This window comes from Rutilus rutilus (genome assembly GCF_951802725.1).
Source record: "Rutilus rutilus genome assembly, chromosome: 4".
Lineage (NCBI taxonomy): Eukaryota > Metazoa > Chordata > Actinopteri > Cypriniformes > Leuciscidae > Rutilus > Rutilus rutilus.
Genome location: NC_140212.1, coordinates 48477692 through 48495396, shown reverse-complemented (window position 1 = coordinate 48495396; position 17705 = coordinate 48477692). Strand labels below are relative to the sequence as shown.

Below are 17705 nucleotides of genomic sequence, written 5' to 3'. Positions count from 1 at the left end.
TCCAACAGCTTCCTTGTTACCTTTTTTTTTTTTTTTTTTTTTGAAAGATGAGAGGCGGCCATCTTTATCTTCAAACATTCTCACCGACTGTCAAACTAAAAGTCCTAAATCTAAATCTAACAAAATATACCAGTGCTCCAATAGCACAACAATTTAGATTAACCTAAACTCAAAATGGCTCCTACATAAACATCTTTTCATATTCTATTTTGCCTGGAAACACTTCCAACATGCTTGCGTGTCGCGTGAAAAATAGGCATGGGTTCTATTTCTAACATGCATGCGTTTTCTGTTGCCACGCCTGAGACGTGCGTGTCACGCAGGCAGTGTGCAAGCTCTAACCTGTTAACATGGAAGCCGAAATAAAAACGGACACGCCACGGCCACGCAGCCAGTGTGTCCCCGGCGTAAATAAATGGTAAAGTTTGGGAAACATCTCGAAGACTCAATTCCTTCCCATCGTGAATCCATTCTATTAATAACCCAATTTATCATATTTTTGATCTGGGAAGACCAAAAATATAACTGGAAGATAGGGAGTGAGACCCCTCCTAGTTCCCTGGGTTTGAGTAAAGTAGAAAATTTGAGTCTAGGCTTTTTTTTTTATTCCAGATGAATTTTGATATGATAGAATTCAATTTTTTAAAGAAAGCAACAGTCAAATAGCAGGGCAAACTTTAAAATATAAAATTCAACCTGGGAAGACTGTGCATCCTTTATTTTATTTTATTTTATTTTATTTTTATTTAGTTTATTTTAGTTTAGTTTAGTGTTCAGTGGTTCATGTAGGTTGTCTACAAACCAGAAGGTTGGTGGTTCAATCCCCGGTTCCACATGTCCAAGTGTCGAGGTGTCCATGGCAAAACAAGGCGGTGATTTTAACTGCATAATTGATAATAACCTGGATGAATCCTCGAAAGGCATTTGATAGGGTGGAGTGGCCTTTCCTTTTCGCTGTATTAGAGAAGATAAATCTAGGACAAAATTTCATTAACTTGATTAAACTGTTATATTCCCAGCCTATGACGGTGGTTAATACAAACCGGCTAATGTCTAGTAGATTTCCTGTTGGCAGAGGCTGCCGTAAAGGCTGTCCTCTCTCACCTCTCTTATGTTCTTTGGTCATCGAACCCCTGGCTGCAGTAATGAGGGAAAATACAAGCATTATGGGTATTAGAGTTGGCTCAGATGAGCATCGTATTTCTCTTTATGCAGACGATGTGTTATTATATTTTAAATACCCTAGACTAAGACTTCGGTTGATGCAATTCTTTCTATTATCGGAGAATATAGCACATTTTCAGGATATAAAATTAACCTAAATAAATCTCAGGCCTTGTACTTGTATGCTCCCCCTGAAGCTGGTTTGGATTCCCCGTTTCGTCAAGCTCCCTCTGGTTTTCAATATTTGGGAATAAATGTTACACCCGATTTGTGTGATTTATTCAAAGCTTATACCATGGTCTGGGTGAATACTCGATTCTGATTGGCTGCAGGGTGTCCGTTAAAAAGTGATAGAGGACACCTAAATAAACCGTCAGGCGTAACCAAGGAAACCAAGTTATTGTTTGTAACTTTAGATTTCGATTGTAAAACTAATTAAAATATAAACTAATGTTTTAAAAATGTGTTATTTGGCAAGTGACCATGGTATAAGCGGGTTAATGCCCTTCGAGGTGTCCATTGTCACTTACTTATTACATCCCATTATTTACCAAAATTAGTCAGGACTTGTACGACTGGTCAAATCTCACCATTTCATTTCTGGGCAAGATTAATGTAAATGGTTAAATGGACTGCATTTATATAGTGCTATCACAGACCCAATGGCCACCAAAGCGCTTTACATATTACCTCACATTCACTCACTCATTCATACACCGACGGCGGTGTCAGCCATGCAAGGCACCATCCAGCTCGTCGGGAGCAGTTGGGGTTAGGTGTCTTGCTCATGGACACCTCGACACTTGGTCAGGTGGAACCAGGGATTGAACCACCAACCTTCCGGTTTGTAGACAACCTACATGAACCACTTAACCACTGAGCCACTGCCGCCTGTAGAGCCTCAGTTAAAGCTGACCGTGAACCGATCATCTCTTCCTTCTAGTTAATTTATACCACCAAATAAACATGAATGAACATAAGAAGGAATGTTGTTTTAACCATGGAAAAACGTCTGTACACTCCGCTTTTCAAGTTCAGATCCTCCCATGTTAATCTACTATCTCTCCTGACTGCTTTGTCGGACAAAATGGTGGATGGCGGATTATAATTGGTTAGATCGCCTGTCAATCAAACTCCCTGCGAAGGGTCAATTTGTAAAGTAAAAATTCCCCTGCAAATGACCTACCATATTTCGGCGAACACCGAGGTCCTGTGATAATATTAGTCCCGTGTGAATCAGCATCTCTGTGATTCGCGATGAATGGAGTGTTTTGATAGTATTTTGGGAGCTGGGTAATATCGCTACACTATACAACTATAAAATTTGCAGAAAGAGAAAACTGAAAACCATCAGAAGAGCAAAAACAAAAAGATTGATTAGATGGAGATGGATGACATGTATAGCAGCATCCGGTAAAGAACATTATTCTGTTTATTATAATATATCATACAGCTAGACCTATAACGACAAGACATTTCCAAGCAATAGCCTATTGACATCATATCCGGGAGATAAGTCAGTAAATTCGAGTAAAATCCAAGGGGGCAATCCATCCAACCCAAACCGAAGCTTCCCCGGGGGCTGCCATTGTAGCAGACCATCACCTGCTGTTAGCATCCCATTGACTCCCATTCATTTTGGCGTCAATTTAACAGCGAATAACTTTAAAGACTCCTTTTGTCCATTATTTATTTCTAAAGAAACACGACAATGTATAAAAGGCTTTCTTCATTACCTTCTATCTTACGTTATGGCCCTGTAGAAGCAGTTTTTGAAAAAATAGGCTAACGATTGCGTCATAACCTGCGACTCTCTGTCGCACAGTCGAGAAATTACCGTATAGACAGGCGGAGAAGCTCGCGGGCAATCGGGGGGACGTGGAGGCATAAAGTTAAGGGAGAAGCCCATAGAGAGTCATAAAGTTGCTCCTGCTCCAGCTAATGGAGAGCTCCTACTCACGCTCTCCGTCTCTACGAGATTCGGAAGGGAATGATTCAGATTTCTCTCGGCAGAGCGACTAGAAGACTTACAGCTGTCAGACGGGTTGCTCACGTCACATCTACATCGTCAAGCTCAGTTTGAGTCTGTGTAGTACTCCCAGCCATCAGGAAGAGAGTGCTTCTAATAGACTTCACTTTTCTCCGTTGAAGTCTATGGGGTCGCTGTGTCCATTTCTTTTACTGTCTAAGATAAAATCACAGGCTTCGCTTATCTCGTGCGAATGCACCACACAAAATTTCTAAATCACACGAGGTTCCCAGATAATACTAATCCAGTGCGAATAGGGCTTAAGTTGATAATTCAATATACCTACATTTATTAGGGCTTAAGACATATCTGAGAATTGGAATATCAAATTTCACAATAAGAAGACAATTGTTCAAGCTAAAAAGCAAGTAGGGTTTACCAAAGTGTAGACAATTTGTGTTATGCAGTTTAAAGAAAAAAAATCTATATTTTTAAATGTCTCACTTAATTCTATTCAATATTACTGAAGTGCAATTCAGAGTAAAATTTTATGCAATGTTGGTGTGTGGGGGCCTGAGATCCTGCTATGCTTGGGGCCCCAAAATGGTGAACCCGCTCCTGATGATAATCACACTCTTCATGTCTGTTCATTTCCACAGTCACTGTTCCCAGGACCAGGAGCGAGTTCCTACAATGTAAGTCACTAAGAAAACAAGCAGAGGAACTCACTGAGTGTAGTGTGTTCATGTTCTTCCTGGAGAAGCTGAAAGAAAATATGACTGAAGAGTTTTACAGTTGATCATGTAAATGATGATTAAACTGTAGAGACACTGCAGATTTATTGAACATGAAGAGTTCAGATACATTACACACTCACTCACTCTCTCTCTCACACACACTCACATATACACACACTCTCTCTCTCTCTCTCTCTCTCTCTCTCTCTCTCTCTCTCTCTAACACACTCACATATACACACACTCTCTCTCTCTCTCTCTCTCTCACACACACACTCACATACATACACACACACACACACACACACACACACATATACACACACTCTCTCAATTCAATTCAATTCAATTCAATTTTTCAATTCAAATTAGCTTTATTAGCATGACTGTGTAACACAATGTTGCCAAAGCATCAACATATTATATATAAATAATAAAACAAACAAAACATATAAGTATAGATCATTTCATATGTAGCATAGTAAATATAAAACAATAGATAAATAAACACAATCTATCCTAATAAATACAGAATAGAATAGAATTTCTTTATTGTCATTGTACACAAGATACAACGAAATTGCAGAGCTTCTGCATAAGGTGCATGGTACATAAAAATAAATAAATAAAAATATACTTAATACAAAGTGATGTACAATTAAAATATTAAGCTTAAGACAAAGAATAAAGAAAAAGAAAATAGAAAGAGTTACTTGTATATCTATAAGAATAATAATAAACCACAGTTTGTCAAAATGATTAGTGCCCTAATATGAGGTAGACTTCTGGCTTTGAATGAGAATATAAAAAACATTGCACAAAAAGTGAAGATATTTCACAGAAATACAAGACTGCACTAGACTGAAGGTATAAAGAAATGGAGCTTGCACAGGAATATGATGCATAAATACACATATTGTACTGAGTAAGATGTCAGTGCAGTCAGTGCAGAGTGTTCAGTGCAAATGTGTGTTTAGTGTAATTATAGCTCTGGGGAAAAAGCTGTCCTTGAGTCTATTTGTCCTTGACTTAAGGCATCTGTAGCGCCTACCAGAGGGCAGCAGTTTAACCCTCTGGGGTCTGAGCTGTTTTCTGGGCCCTGGAGGTGTTCTGACATGCTCTGACATTTGTGCTTATTTCTGTTACTTGTGGCATTTTCATGGCTAAAGTCTGATTACACTGTATTCAGCACAAACTCTGCTACTAGGGGTGTGACGAGATCTCGTGTTACGAGATCTCGCGAGATTAAAACGCGACGAGATTTCTCGTCGAGGTGAAACTTTGTCTCGTGAGTTGTTGTGATGTCAGCGTGATGGAGCGTGAGGGTGAAATTAGTATTGAATATGCCCCTGCCATTTTTAAATCATTTGTGTGCCGGGCCAATCACACACACACTCCGCGCGCACACACACAAATCACTGTCCCTCGCTCACTCACTCACTCGCGCGCACACACACACGCACGCTCGCTCCCGCGCGCACACACGCACACTCACTGTTGCTCGCACTCTCACTCACTCTCGCACACACTCAACCCGTCGTGGAGGACCGTTAAAATTAAACATGCTAGTCTTTCTGTCGTGATGTCCTGAAGCATCGCAGACGCATAGGTTGTCGGCCACTATCACACACTATAGCCTACGAAACGAAACGATCGAATCTTGCGTCCCGACGCCCGTTGTCCTTTACGAATCTCCACGAAACGGATCGTGCCAAAATCGCGCTAAAATAGTGTAATCTGAACCAGGCAGGTAATAAACATTTGACCTATCACGCAAATAACCTATTAAAGCACTAAGACATGGGAACAGTATAGCTAACATTCATATATCACAAGTCATATCGACATCGCAATATTAAACAATGTTATCGCACATCGCAGCTTTTCCTCATATCGTGCAGCCCTCAAAAAGGTCTCCTCAACTGCTGCCAGAAATCGTAGACATGCTAATATGTCTACTCTGTGTAGTTAATTTATCTCTTTTTCATGCTTGAAGAAAAAATGTGTTTCTGTTTGAACTTGTAGTTTTGAGAGAGCAGTAGCCTACTTTGATTATGGATACACACTTACTGTTTGCATTTAAAGTGTTATTTCAGTTATTTATATTTATTTTATTCATACTGTTTTATTTTTTTTTATGTTTGATTTGTGGAAAGGAGTTAGATTTCTCACATGAAATCGTACAGGGGATGCCAGACGGTAGAGTTTATAGCAAAACATTTAGCAGTGTTTGCATGTCCTTTACTGCATAGAATTCATTAAAATAGAAGTAAAATAACATTCATTACAAGTTGATTTCAAAATGCACCTAAATTGTTTTGCATTTTGTGATTTTCAGTTGAATAAAACACTATTTTCCATTCATATATTTCATCATTGAGGATTTCTTAAAAATTTGGTAAAAATCTCGTCTTGTCTCGTTCTCGTGAACCCAATCTCGTGTCTCGTCTCGTCTCGTGGAGTAAGCGTCTCGTCACACCCCTATCTGCTACAATAATATATCAGCAGCATGTGTGTAAAAGTTTGTTGTTTTGAGATAATGACATTTATGCGTGGTTTGTGAAAATACCAAAAAAAATTCTCACTGAAATAAGGCCATGAAACCCATACTGATTATTTCTTCACAAGACTTTTGAAAATTGTATCACGTAGCCTAGAATATTTGCTCTAAAACTACAGTGCTATGCATAAGTTTAGGCAACCATGCTAAAGTTGACTAAAAAGAGGAATAAAAAATCATATTTTGCAAATTTAACTTAATGCCTTATTTTAAAAAATGAGGAAAAATCCAACCTTTAAGGACACCAATTTTATTTGTGAATGAATAATGTATCGTAAATAAATAAATGTTCTTCCTTAAAAAACAGGGTGCATAAGTTTGGGCACCACTATGTTAAATTCCCATAGAGGCAGGCAGATTTTTATTTTTAAGTATTTTTTTTTTTTTTTTTTTAGGATACTATGCATCCTGATAAAGTTCCCTTGGCCTTTGGAATTAAAATAGCCCCACATCATCACATAGCCTTCACTATACCTAGAGATTGGCATGATTTTATTTCAGTTAGCCTAATAGCTAGTTTGATTTGCATTGAGAGATGATCTTATGGAAAGTACTCCATGCCAATCTCTAGGTATGGTGAAGGCTATGTGATGATGTGGGGCTATTTTAATTCCAAAGGCCAAGGGAACTTTATCAGGATGCATAGTATCCTAAAAAAAAAAAAAAAAAAATACTTAAAAATAAAAATCTGCCTGCCTCTATGGGAATTTAACATAGTGGTGCCCAAACTTATGCACCCTGTTTTTTAAGGAAGAACATTTATTTATTTACGATACATTATTCATTCACAAAGAAAATTGGTGTCCTTAAAGGTTGGATTTTTCCTAATTTTTTAAAATAAGGCATTAAGTTAAATTTGCAAAATATGATTTTTTATTCCTCTTTTTAGTCAACTTTAGCATGGTTGCCTAAACTTATGCATAGCACTGTATGTGAAAATCACCCTGACTGCTCATTCAGATAAGACAACATATTGATTTAAAAATTTTACGACGTGTTTTGTGTGAAAAAGCTTTATGCGGGAGCTCATTAATATGCAAGCTTTTCACACCTGAGAAAGACAAAGACCCTCCCCTAACGGCCCTATTAGGAGCTATCAGGCCCTATCATTCTGAGCAACCTTGCACAAAGAATGAGGAGATTTAAAAAAGAATGGCTTTTAGATTTTTTGGATTTATTTACAACACAACATAATCCAAAGATACACAACAAATGACAAAAAAGCACTCATTGAAAACAATTATCCAAAGACAGAGACCTTTGTGCCATTCCTAAAAACATTGTACATACCTTTCATTTCCAAGGTGTTTGATTTTCACTTTACCATGTTCATGTACAGAGACTACATGTGAATGTTGAAGTCAGCAGGAGTGGCATCTGGGCCCTGAAAGAAAAAAAAAGTGAACATACTGATATCAAGAGAAAGGCCTGCACGATTTTGGGAATAAATTTGAGATTTTTCTGGTTAAAATTGCTTTTTAAAATTCACAGAATACACACACACACACACACATAAATGTTTCCGACAATATATAATATAATGAACACCAGGTTTGTTGTGCCTTGTAGGCATAGGCTATGCGCAGTACTGCATAAAATAATAATAACAATATAGCAGCCTATAAATCTTCCAAAATATTTCAGTAACAACTAAGCTAGAGAAAAATATATTGATTATCATGTTACTTCAAATGTTTCCATTCGTTATGATGATATGAAATGAGATAATAGTAAAAACATGAAGCCGTTTGGTGCTTTTCAAACGCGATCGCGATCCAAAATATGATACATTCAAACGCGATCGCGCTCAAATATAAAACATTATGGTAACCATATACATATCTACATTTGAGCAGATATCCACAAACACAGTAACAGTAAACACGGGTCTAAATATTATAATATTCACCATATATCTAGCAACAGTTCAACTGCAATGTGAAATTTATGCAACAATAACAAACTAATATGTAAGAATTTCTTACCTTACATCTTTCTTGTCTTCAAATCGCGTTCTTCTTTTGAGGTAATTCCAATGTAAGCTCACGGCGCGTCTTTCAAACTCGACGAAAAGCAGAGACTTGTGAAGTGTTTTGGTGTTTTGTTTCTGAGGTAACGAGCGCGTTCGCGTTCCTGTGGAGATTTGCATGTGAATGTCTTTTGCGCGAGTGGGCGTGTTCAAATTAAAAATAATTAGGAAGCGTTTGAGAAGCTGGACATCTTGTTGGTTTTATACAAATTACTTAAACAGAGAATATTTGTTTTCAGTTTGAATCCGATCATTTAAAAGTACACACTTAAATGTTTATAAAGGTATATGGCTCATAAATATGTGACAAGTATTCGCTGAGTTTTGTTTCAGTTTATAGACGTGCTCAAGAAAAAAAAGTTCACCGCGACGGAGAGGCAGAACGCACACCCTGTTTATTTTCTTTATTTTACTAAAGCACAATGTTTTGATTTGATTGTAAGTGGACACATACAAAAGTAAAAATATCACAGATTCTTTTTTTATATTTCTTTTTTCTGTATGACCATAAATGACAGAGTAATTTAAGTTTAAAGTGCTACAATGTGAAGAAAATCCAGCAAAACGCGCCGGCGCGTTTGCCGACCTCAGAGGGTTAAACAGGTGGGAACCAGGGTGAGAGTGGTCTTTTCCAATGTTCTGGGCTCTGCTGAGGCAGCGGGAGTTATAAAGGTCCTTCAGGGAGGGAAGAGGGCAGCCAATGATCCTCTGCGCGGTGTTAATGATCCGCTGTATTCCCTTTCTCTCTGCCTCAGTACAGCTACAGTACCATACTGAGATACAGTATGTCAGCAGGCTCTCCACTGCAGAGCGATAGAAGGTCTCCAGCAGCTTCTCCTTTAGGTTGGTCTTCTTTAACACTCTCAAGAAGTGAAGGCGCTGCTGTGCCTTCTTGATGATTGCTGTGGTGTTGGCTGACCATTTGAGGTCTGCTGAGATGGTTGTGCCAAGGAATTTGAATGTTTGAACCCTCTCTAGACAGTCTCCATTGATGTTGAGGGGAACGGGGTCTGCCCTGTGCCTTCTAAAGTCGAGGATGATTTCCTTTGTTTTGGTGGTATTTAGTGTCAGGTTATTGGCTAAACACCACTCTGACAATCTCAGGATCTCATTTCTGTAGGCAGCCTCGTCCCCCTTTTAAATGAGACCCACCACTGTAGTATCATCTGCGAATTTGATGATGTTGTTCTGGTGATGTACTGGGCGGCAGTCATGCGTATAGAGAGAGTACAGAATTGGGCTCAGCACGCACCCCTGAGGGGAGCCAGTGCTGAGCGTGCGGGTGGAAGAGAAATGGGGACCGAGTTTAACAGTCTGAGGGCGGTCCGTCAGGAAGTTCCTGATCCAATTACAGGTGAGTAGAGGAAAGCCCAGATCTGTGAGTTTGCTGAAGAGGATGTCCGGTATGATAGTATTAAAGGCTGAGCTATAATCAATAAAATTGCATCCTCACATAGCTCTCCTGATGTTCCAGATGGCACAGCGCATTGTGGAGAGCTATGGCTATTGCATCCTCAGTTGATCTGTTAGCTCTATAAGCAAACTGATGTTCATCAAAAGTGGAGGGGAGGCAGGTTTTCAGGTGGTGCAACACCAGCCTCTCAAAGCACTTTGTGATGATCGGTGTAAGGGCGATAGGGCGATAGTCATTGAGGCCATCCGTGACTGATTTCTTTGGTATGGGGATAATTGTGGAGGATTTCAAGCAGAATGGAATTGAAGCTTGTGTCAGAGAGAGGTTGAAGAGGTTTGCGAAGACTCCTGAGAGCTGATTAGCACATCCCTTGAGCACCTTCCCTGGGATGCCATCAGGGCTAGAAGCTTTCCGTGTGTTCACTGTTCTAAGCACCCGCCTCACTTCATGCTCCTGGACAATGAGTGGGGGGGTACCAGAGTCTGTTGTAGGCTGAGGTGGTGTGGTTTTTTGCAGCTGTGGTTTGTCAAAACGAGCAAAGAAGCAGTTCAGTTCCTCTGCCAGTGGAGCCGAGATGTTTCCAGCTGCACAGCTGCTGCCTCTAAAGTTTGTTAAGTGCTGGAATCCCTGCCATACCTGTCGTGGTTTGCCGTCTGTGAAATGATCTTCTACCCTGTTTTTGTAGTCCCTCTTTGCATCCTTAATTCCTCTCTTCAGGTTGGCTCTAGCAGCACTGTAAAGAGCTCTATCACCTGACCTGAAAGCAGCTTTCTGATCTTTGAGGAGCTTGTAGACTTGGCTGGTCATCCAAGGCTTCTGGTTGGGAAAAACCCGGATGATTTTACTCACTGTGACGTTGTCCATGCAGTACTTGATGTAGGCCAGTACCGCCTCAGTGTAAACAGCCAGGTCATGATGTTTAAAGACTTCCCAGTCAGTGTGTGTAAAGCAGTCCTGGAGCTGAGAGAGTGCATTTTCGGGCCATATAGAAACAGTCTTTGTGAGTGGTGTTTTCCATCTTCTGAGGGAGATGTATGCTGGAGTAAGAAGCAGAGAGAGGTGGTCTGAGTGTCCTAGGTGAGGGAGAGGAATAGCTCTATATGCCTGTTTAATGTTGGTGTACACACGGTCCAGTGTGTTATCCCCTCTGGTCGGACATTTAACATGTTGGAAGAAATGTGGAAGTACTGTTTTCAAATTTGCCTGGTTAAAATCTCCAGCTATAATGTGTACTCCGTTGGAATGAGCACATAGCTGTTTATTTATGGCATCTAGCAAGAGAGCGAGAGCTGTGCTAACACTGGCGTCGGGTGGTATGTAAACAGCGGTGACAATCACTACTGTTAGCTCTCGCGGTAAAAAGAACGGTCGGCATTTAACAGTCATGAATTCCAGGTCCGGAGAACAGTGGCTATCTAGGATTATACTATTGTTTGACCAGTCGTTGTGCACAAATATACACACACCACCCCCTTTGCTCTTACCAGAGTCGTTGTTTCTGTCCCAGCGATGTAAAGTGCGACCCGCTAGCTGCACTGCAGCGTCGGGGATCCTTGGGTGAAGCCAGGTCTCAGATACTATCATAATGCAACAATTGCGGATGTAGTGGTTCCCGGCGATGTAAAGCTCCAGTTCGTCCATTTTGTGAGCCATAGATCTTGCATTGGTAAGAAACATACTTGGTAGAGGAGGCTTATGTGGTTGTTTTCTGAGTCTCGCAAAAAGGCCAGCCCGGCAGCCCCGCTTTTGTTTTCTTTCCCGACGTCGTCTGCCAGGACCGACAACAATCCACGGAGATTCCGGTGGTCTGGTGATATCCTTCGGGATATTATGTGTGCGATAAAAGTCAAGTGTGACTGTAATCTTGTATTGAAATCCGATGTCTAATAGTTTCTGACGGCTGTAATTATGCTTCACAGAAGCAACAGACAAAAAACACACGAGGAAACAAACAAAAATGCACCAAAAGCGAGAGCTGTTAGCCGCTGCGTCCGTGTGCGCCGCCATCTTAGATCAGTGGGTCTCTCTAGAGAATTAGCTGTCTCTGGCGTTGTGAATAGCTAACACATATTTAGCTGCTAGTGCAGCTGTACTATCATCTTCGACGAGTAAGAAGGACATTTTCTCAGTGTCACTCAGTTCAGAGAATGATGGGATCAAGATTTCAGATCTGGGCAGAAAGGTTTCTCTTATATTTGCATATTTAGAGCAGAAGAGCAGAAAGTGTTCCTCATCCTCGATGTGCTGTAGATCACAGTGTCTACAGATCCTCTGCTCTCTCTCTGTCCACACACACACACACACTCTCTCTCACACACACACACACACACACACACACTGTCGCTCTCTCTCACTCACTCACACACACACACTCTCTCACTCACACACACACACACACACACACACACACACTCACACACACACACACACACACACACACACACTCTCACACACACTGTCGCTCTCTCTCACACACACACACACACACACACACACACACACACACACACACACTCACTCACACTCTCTCTCTCTCTCACACACACACACTCTCTATATATATATATATAAATAGTGAACAGGATTAGAGTGTGATATTGTGTGTTGAACACATGCTGGAATATTTGGGGGAAAGTGCACTTCTGATGATCTGTTCTGATATTAGTACGAAGAGTTTTGAAAATGTAATTCTTGCTTGTGAAAATTGTGGCAAAGCTATTAAAAAAAAACTGTAAAGATCCGACAGTTTCATAATTCCTGATTACAAAAATATTTGACCATAAGAATCCTATATTTTCTGTGTGGTAACCATGGCGATTTCAGTCAGAACCTCATTCAGGACAAAAGCTGTTACAGAATGAGATTTCTTTAGTGCTTTATTATCATTGAAATAAATCAGCTTGTCAGATCTGAACTTAAGACTCAAGATAGAGAGTTTCTGTAATTCACTGATGTGTGTTTTCTCTCCATCAGATTCTCATCAGCTCACTCTGGATCTGAACACAATGAGTAAATACATCCGTCTGTCTGAGGAGAACAGAGTGATTACTAACTCTATTACAGAGCTTCAGCCGTATCCTGATCATCCAGACAGATTTAATGCGTGTCTTCAGGTGTTGAGTAGTGAGAGTGTGTGTGGACGCTGTTACTGGGAGATTGAGTGGAGTGGGACTGTGAGTATATCAGTGTCATATAAGAGCATCAGCAGGAAGGGATTGGGTGATGAGTGTGTGTTTGGATGTAATGATCAGTCCTGGAGTTTGTTCTGCTCTTCCTCCAGTTACTCATTCAAACACAATAAGAATAAGACTAAAGTCCCTGTAAAGCCCATCAGCAGGAGAATAGGAGTGTATGTGGATCACAGTGCAGGAACTCTGTCCTTCTACAGCGTCTCTGACACACTGAGCCTCATACACACAGTCCAGACCACATTCACTCAACCGCTCTATCCTGGGTTTAGGTTTTATAAATGGTTTGGGGTTTATCTTGGATCATCAGTGAAACTGTTGATGAATGAGAACAGACTGTAGAGAGATTCTACCCATAATGCTTTGAGCTGCATGGTAAATCAGTAACAGTGAGATGTTCTAGAGTCTCTTATTGTCTCTTCATTACATTAATACGACAGTAAAATATCATGTCAGAATAAATGTGTGTAATGAATCCTCATATAGACAGTCAGATCAGTGTATGTTTGAGAGTCACGATGAGTGACGGTGTGTGTCTGTGCTTTTCTCAAACTATATTCAGTTCTTATTGTCGTCTCACATAAATAATTTTTATTATTACTCTCAAAATGACCTTTCAATGAAATGTATCATTCTATAAAACATGTTATTTGTTGTAAAATTGATGTCCATTTATTAATAAATGTGAAATATATAAACCCAGATCATCTGATCATACTGTAAACACTTGATCAATTATTGTAATATAATCAAGTTTACTTTAAATAAACCTCCTGAACAGAACTGAATTTACAGACCTGGTGTTATTGTTAAAATGTCTTATCTTGAAGTATGATTTTGGTCATATTGCCAATCCCACAATGACACATATAGTTTTTTTCCATTGCTAAACGACAGTGAGCACAACTGGAGCTACATGTGCAAAACTCTAACTACAGTCTGCACTACCAACAGAGTTTTGCACATGGATAAATGCACTTTTATCATGGATAGATGCAATTTTATGATGGATAGATGCACTTTTATGATGGATAAATGCACTTTTATCATGGATAGACACTTTTATGATGGATAAATGCACTTTTATGATGGATAGATGCACTTTTATGATGGATAGATGCACTTTTATGATGGACAGATGCACTTTTATGATGGATAGATGCACTTTTATGATGGACAGATGCACTTTTATGATGGATAGATGCACTTTTATGATGGACAGATGCACTTTTATGATGGATAGATGCACTTTTATGATGGACAGATGCACTTTTATGATGGATAGATGCACTTTTATGATGGATAAATGCCCTTTTATGATGGATAGATGCACTTTTATGATGGATAGAGGCACTTTTATGATGGATAAATGCCCTTTTATGATGGATAGATGCACTTTTATGATGGATAGATGCACTTTTATGATGGATAGAGGCACTTTGATGAAAAATATACCCATTGACTAAAGCTTGGAAGAGCCAGGACACTTTTTAATATAACTCTGATTGTATTCTTCTGAAAGAAGAAAGTCATATGCACCTAGGATGGCGTCAGGGTGAGTAAATCATGGGCTAATTTTCATTTTCGGGTGAACTATCCCTAGGACCATAGACATAAAATACAAATAGGACTACCAAATTGCCTATCTCAGTTTTTGGCAAGTAAATCACATGATGTGACACATCCTATTGACCCTGTTCACATTTCTGGGTTTCTCAGAAGTGGAAGGCATCATAGTTGGGTTAACTTCTATAGCAGTGAATGAAAGACTACATTAAATATATTTTTTGTGTTCCAATTTGCTCAAATAGCAAAAGAACAACTTTCAAAAAGAGTAAAAAAAATAGATAATGGCAGTCGGAAGAGAGAAAGTTGTCAACTTTGTCACAGCCGCGCTATTAGAAACACCCTCACAGCAGCATTAACTAGTTTTTGTGTAATATAATACAAATATAGTGTTATATGCGTAATTATCTTTTATTATGACAGTATGTGGCAACATGTACGTTAAAAGCGCATCTTCTGCACTAAATGATGATATTGCAATATTCTAGACTCTTACATGTACCTAACACCACACTTACATTACAGAAGACTGTACATTTCTTTTTGTATTTTTGTATTTTAAAATTACAAATTACTTGTATTTTAATTAAATACTTTTTTCACGGCAGTATTTTGTATTTTATTTAAATACATTTGATGAGTAAGTATTTGTTATTTGTAATTAAATACTTTTTGATGTATTTGTGCCCATATCTGGTTAAAGGTTGTCAGAAGAACTGCTCCTGTGCAAAGAGGGCAATTCCATGCTACATAGGATGCCATTGCCAGGGGTTGGCAACCAAATGTAGTAGGATACAGCATGCTGAAACACTAGAGAGCAGCGACAGCAGCAGTGACTCCGAGAACAGCTAAACAAATTGTATAAACATTATTACAGAAATTAGTTATCACCCTGATTTGTAATCTGTTTGTGTGTTTCATTAATGTTTTTTTTCTTTTTTTTTCTACCAAATTTCAGTTTTAATCAGTAAATACTTTTTTTTTGTCATAGAATTTTTATTGTTGCAAACTGCATTTTTACATTTTATACCACCCCACCCACCATAAACAACCCTACCCAGCCCCAACAAAGCAATCCCCAATCTGATAAACAGGACATCTGAAGATCAGAGAAAAAATAAATAAAAAAATTACATATGTGCATACATTAATGTATATCTACACACAGGCAAAGATACATGCAAAATTGAGATGATCAACCCCCATTCAATCCATGTCTAAGGTTGGTAAGTCATTAAAGAATGTAATAAATTGTTGCCATTTTTTTGCCAAAAGATTCTCCCCTACCTCTGATATTGTACCTAATTTTTTCAAGTTTTAAAAAAAAGACCAAATCTTTGAGCCAAACTGAAATAGAAGGGGGTTGTGGGGAGGTCCAAGATAACAGTATTCTGCGCCTAGCGAGGAGAGATGCGAAAGCTATGGCATCGGCCTGTCTACGGCTTAAAGGCTGACGCCGAGATGGAACTCCAAAGGTTGCAATCAAAGGGCAAACCGCTAACTTGACCCCTAGGACATCAGAAACTATTTTAAAGAAAGAATTCCAAAAGTTTTGTAACTTGGGACACAATACAAACATATGGCTAAGGTTACATGGTGAAAGTTTACATTTATCACACAAATCTGAAACATTGGGATACATTTTAGAAAGTTTTGTCTTCGAGAGATGAGCTCTATGAATAGTTTTAAATTGTATAAAACTAAGCCTAGCACACGAAGTAGTGGTACGTACATTGTCTAATACTCTACTCCAGTAGTCATCTTCAAACTCTAATTCAAGTTCCTCTTCCCAAGCCCTGATAGTTTTGATGTTGTGAGCATTATCCTTTGACAAGATAATTGCATATATCTTTGAGATAATCCCAACCATATGAGGATTCAGTTTAAAAGCCTCTTCCCATGTAGACTTTGTAGGCAAAGAGGGAAACCCAGAGAACAGAGAGGAGGCATCTTCAAAGAATTTCAGACCTTTCTTTTCCCAAAGAGAGTATACAGAATCTGAAACGGGAGGAAGAAAGAGATGATTACTTTGTATAGGAGCCATGGTTGATGCCGAGGTACATTTAAAATGACGCCGAAATTGAAACATTTACATTTACATTTATTCATTTAGCTGACGCTTTTTATCCAAAGCAACTTACAATTGCTATATATGTCAGAGGTCGCACGCCTCTGGAGCAACTAGGGGTTAAGTGTCTTGCTCAGGGACACATTGGTGTCTCACAGTGGATTCGAACCCGGGTCTCTCACACCAAAGGCATGTGTCTTATCCATTGTGCCACACCACATGAAAGAATATTTTGAGAGAAGAGCATACTATTGGGTTTTTCGTGTAATGTGAAAGGGACATAGGGAGAGAAGAGAATACCATAGCAGGGAGAGATGTTAAAATACAAGACTTAGCTTCTAAGTGGCACCATGGTAAAGAGGGGGTCTGTACCCAGAACACTAATTTCTGAATATTCGCCGCCCAGTAATAATACATAAAGTTAGCCAGGGAAAGCCCTCCACTTAGCCGACTTTTTTGAAGCAAAATTTTGGAAACTCTAGGAGTTTTTCCTGCCCATATAAATGAGGGGATTAGTTTGTCTATATTCTTGAAGAAAGATTTGGGTAAAAACAGAGGAATAGCTTGAAAGAGGTAAAGAAATTTAGGCAGAATGTTCATTTTAACAGTGTTTATCCTACCTAGTGGAGATAATGGGAGAGTTGCCCATCTTAAAAAAGCGGACTTCATGTATGAAACCAAAGGTGTAAAATTAGCTGCCTTTAAGGCAGAATAAGAAAGGGTAACATTAACATCAAGATACTTGAATTTAGAACTCACCAAGTGGAAGGGTATGTCATTCTGTTTTAGTTTTTGGCCAGACTGATTTATGGGTAGACATTCACTCTTCTGTAAGTTCAATTTATACCCAGAAAACTTCCCAAAATCATCTAATAGATGTATTATCCCAGGGATAGATGCAGTTGGATTGGTAACATAGAGTAACAAGTCGTCAGCATATAAAGCTAATTTATATTCAGTTCCCTTGCGGATTATGCCCTGAAATATCGGAAGTGTTCTAAGCATTATTG

At 39.2% G+C, this 17705-nt stretch overlaps 1 protein-coding gene across 1 annotated transcript in view; it reads left to right on the top strand.

Moving 5' to 3' along the window:
• Window positions 1–13835, top strand: part of LOC311289942 (stonustoxin subunit alpha-like) — a 35879-nt gene extending 22044 nt beyond the window's left edge. Inside the window, exons 3-4 of the mRNA XM_084408223.1 lie at window positions 3793–3828; window positions 12847–13835. Of these exons, the coding sequence (XP_084264349.1) occupies window positions 3793–3828; window positions 12847–13403 (593 nt within the window). The 3' untranslated portion in view covers window positions 13404–13835. The remainder of the gene's footprint in view (window positions 1–3792; window positions 3829–12846) is intronic.
• The last annotated feature ends 3870 nt before the right edge of the window (window positions 13836–17705 follow it).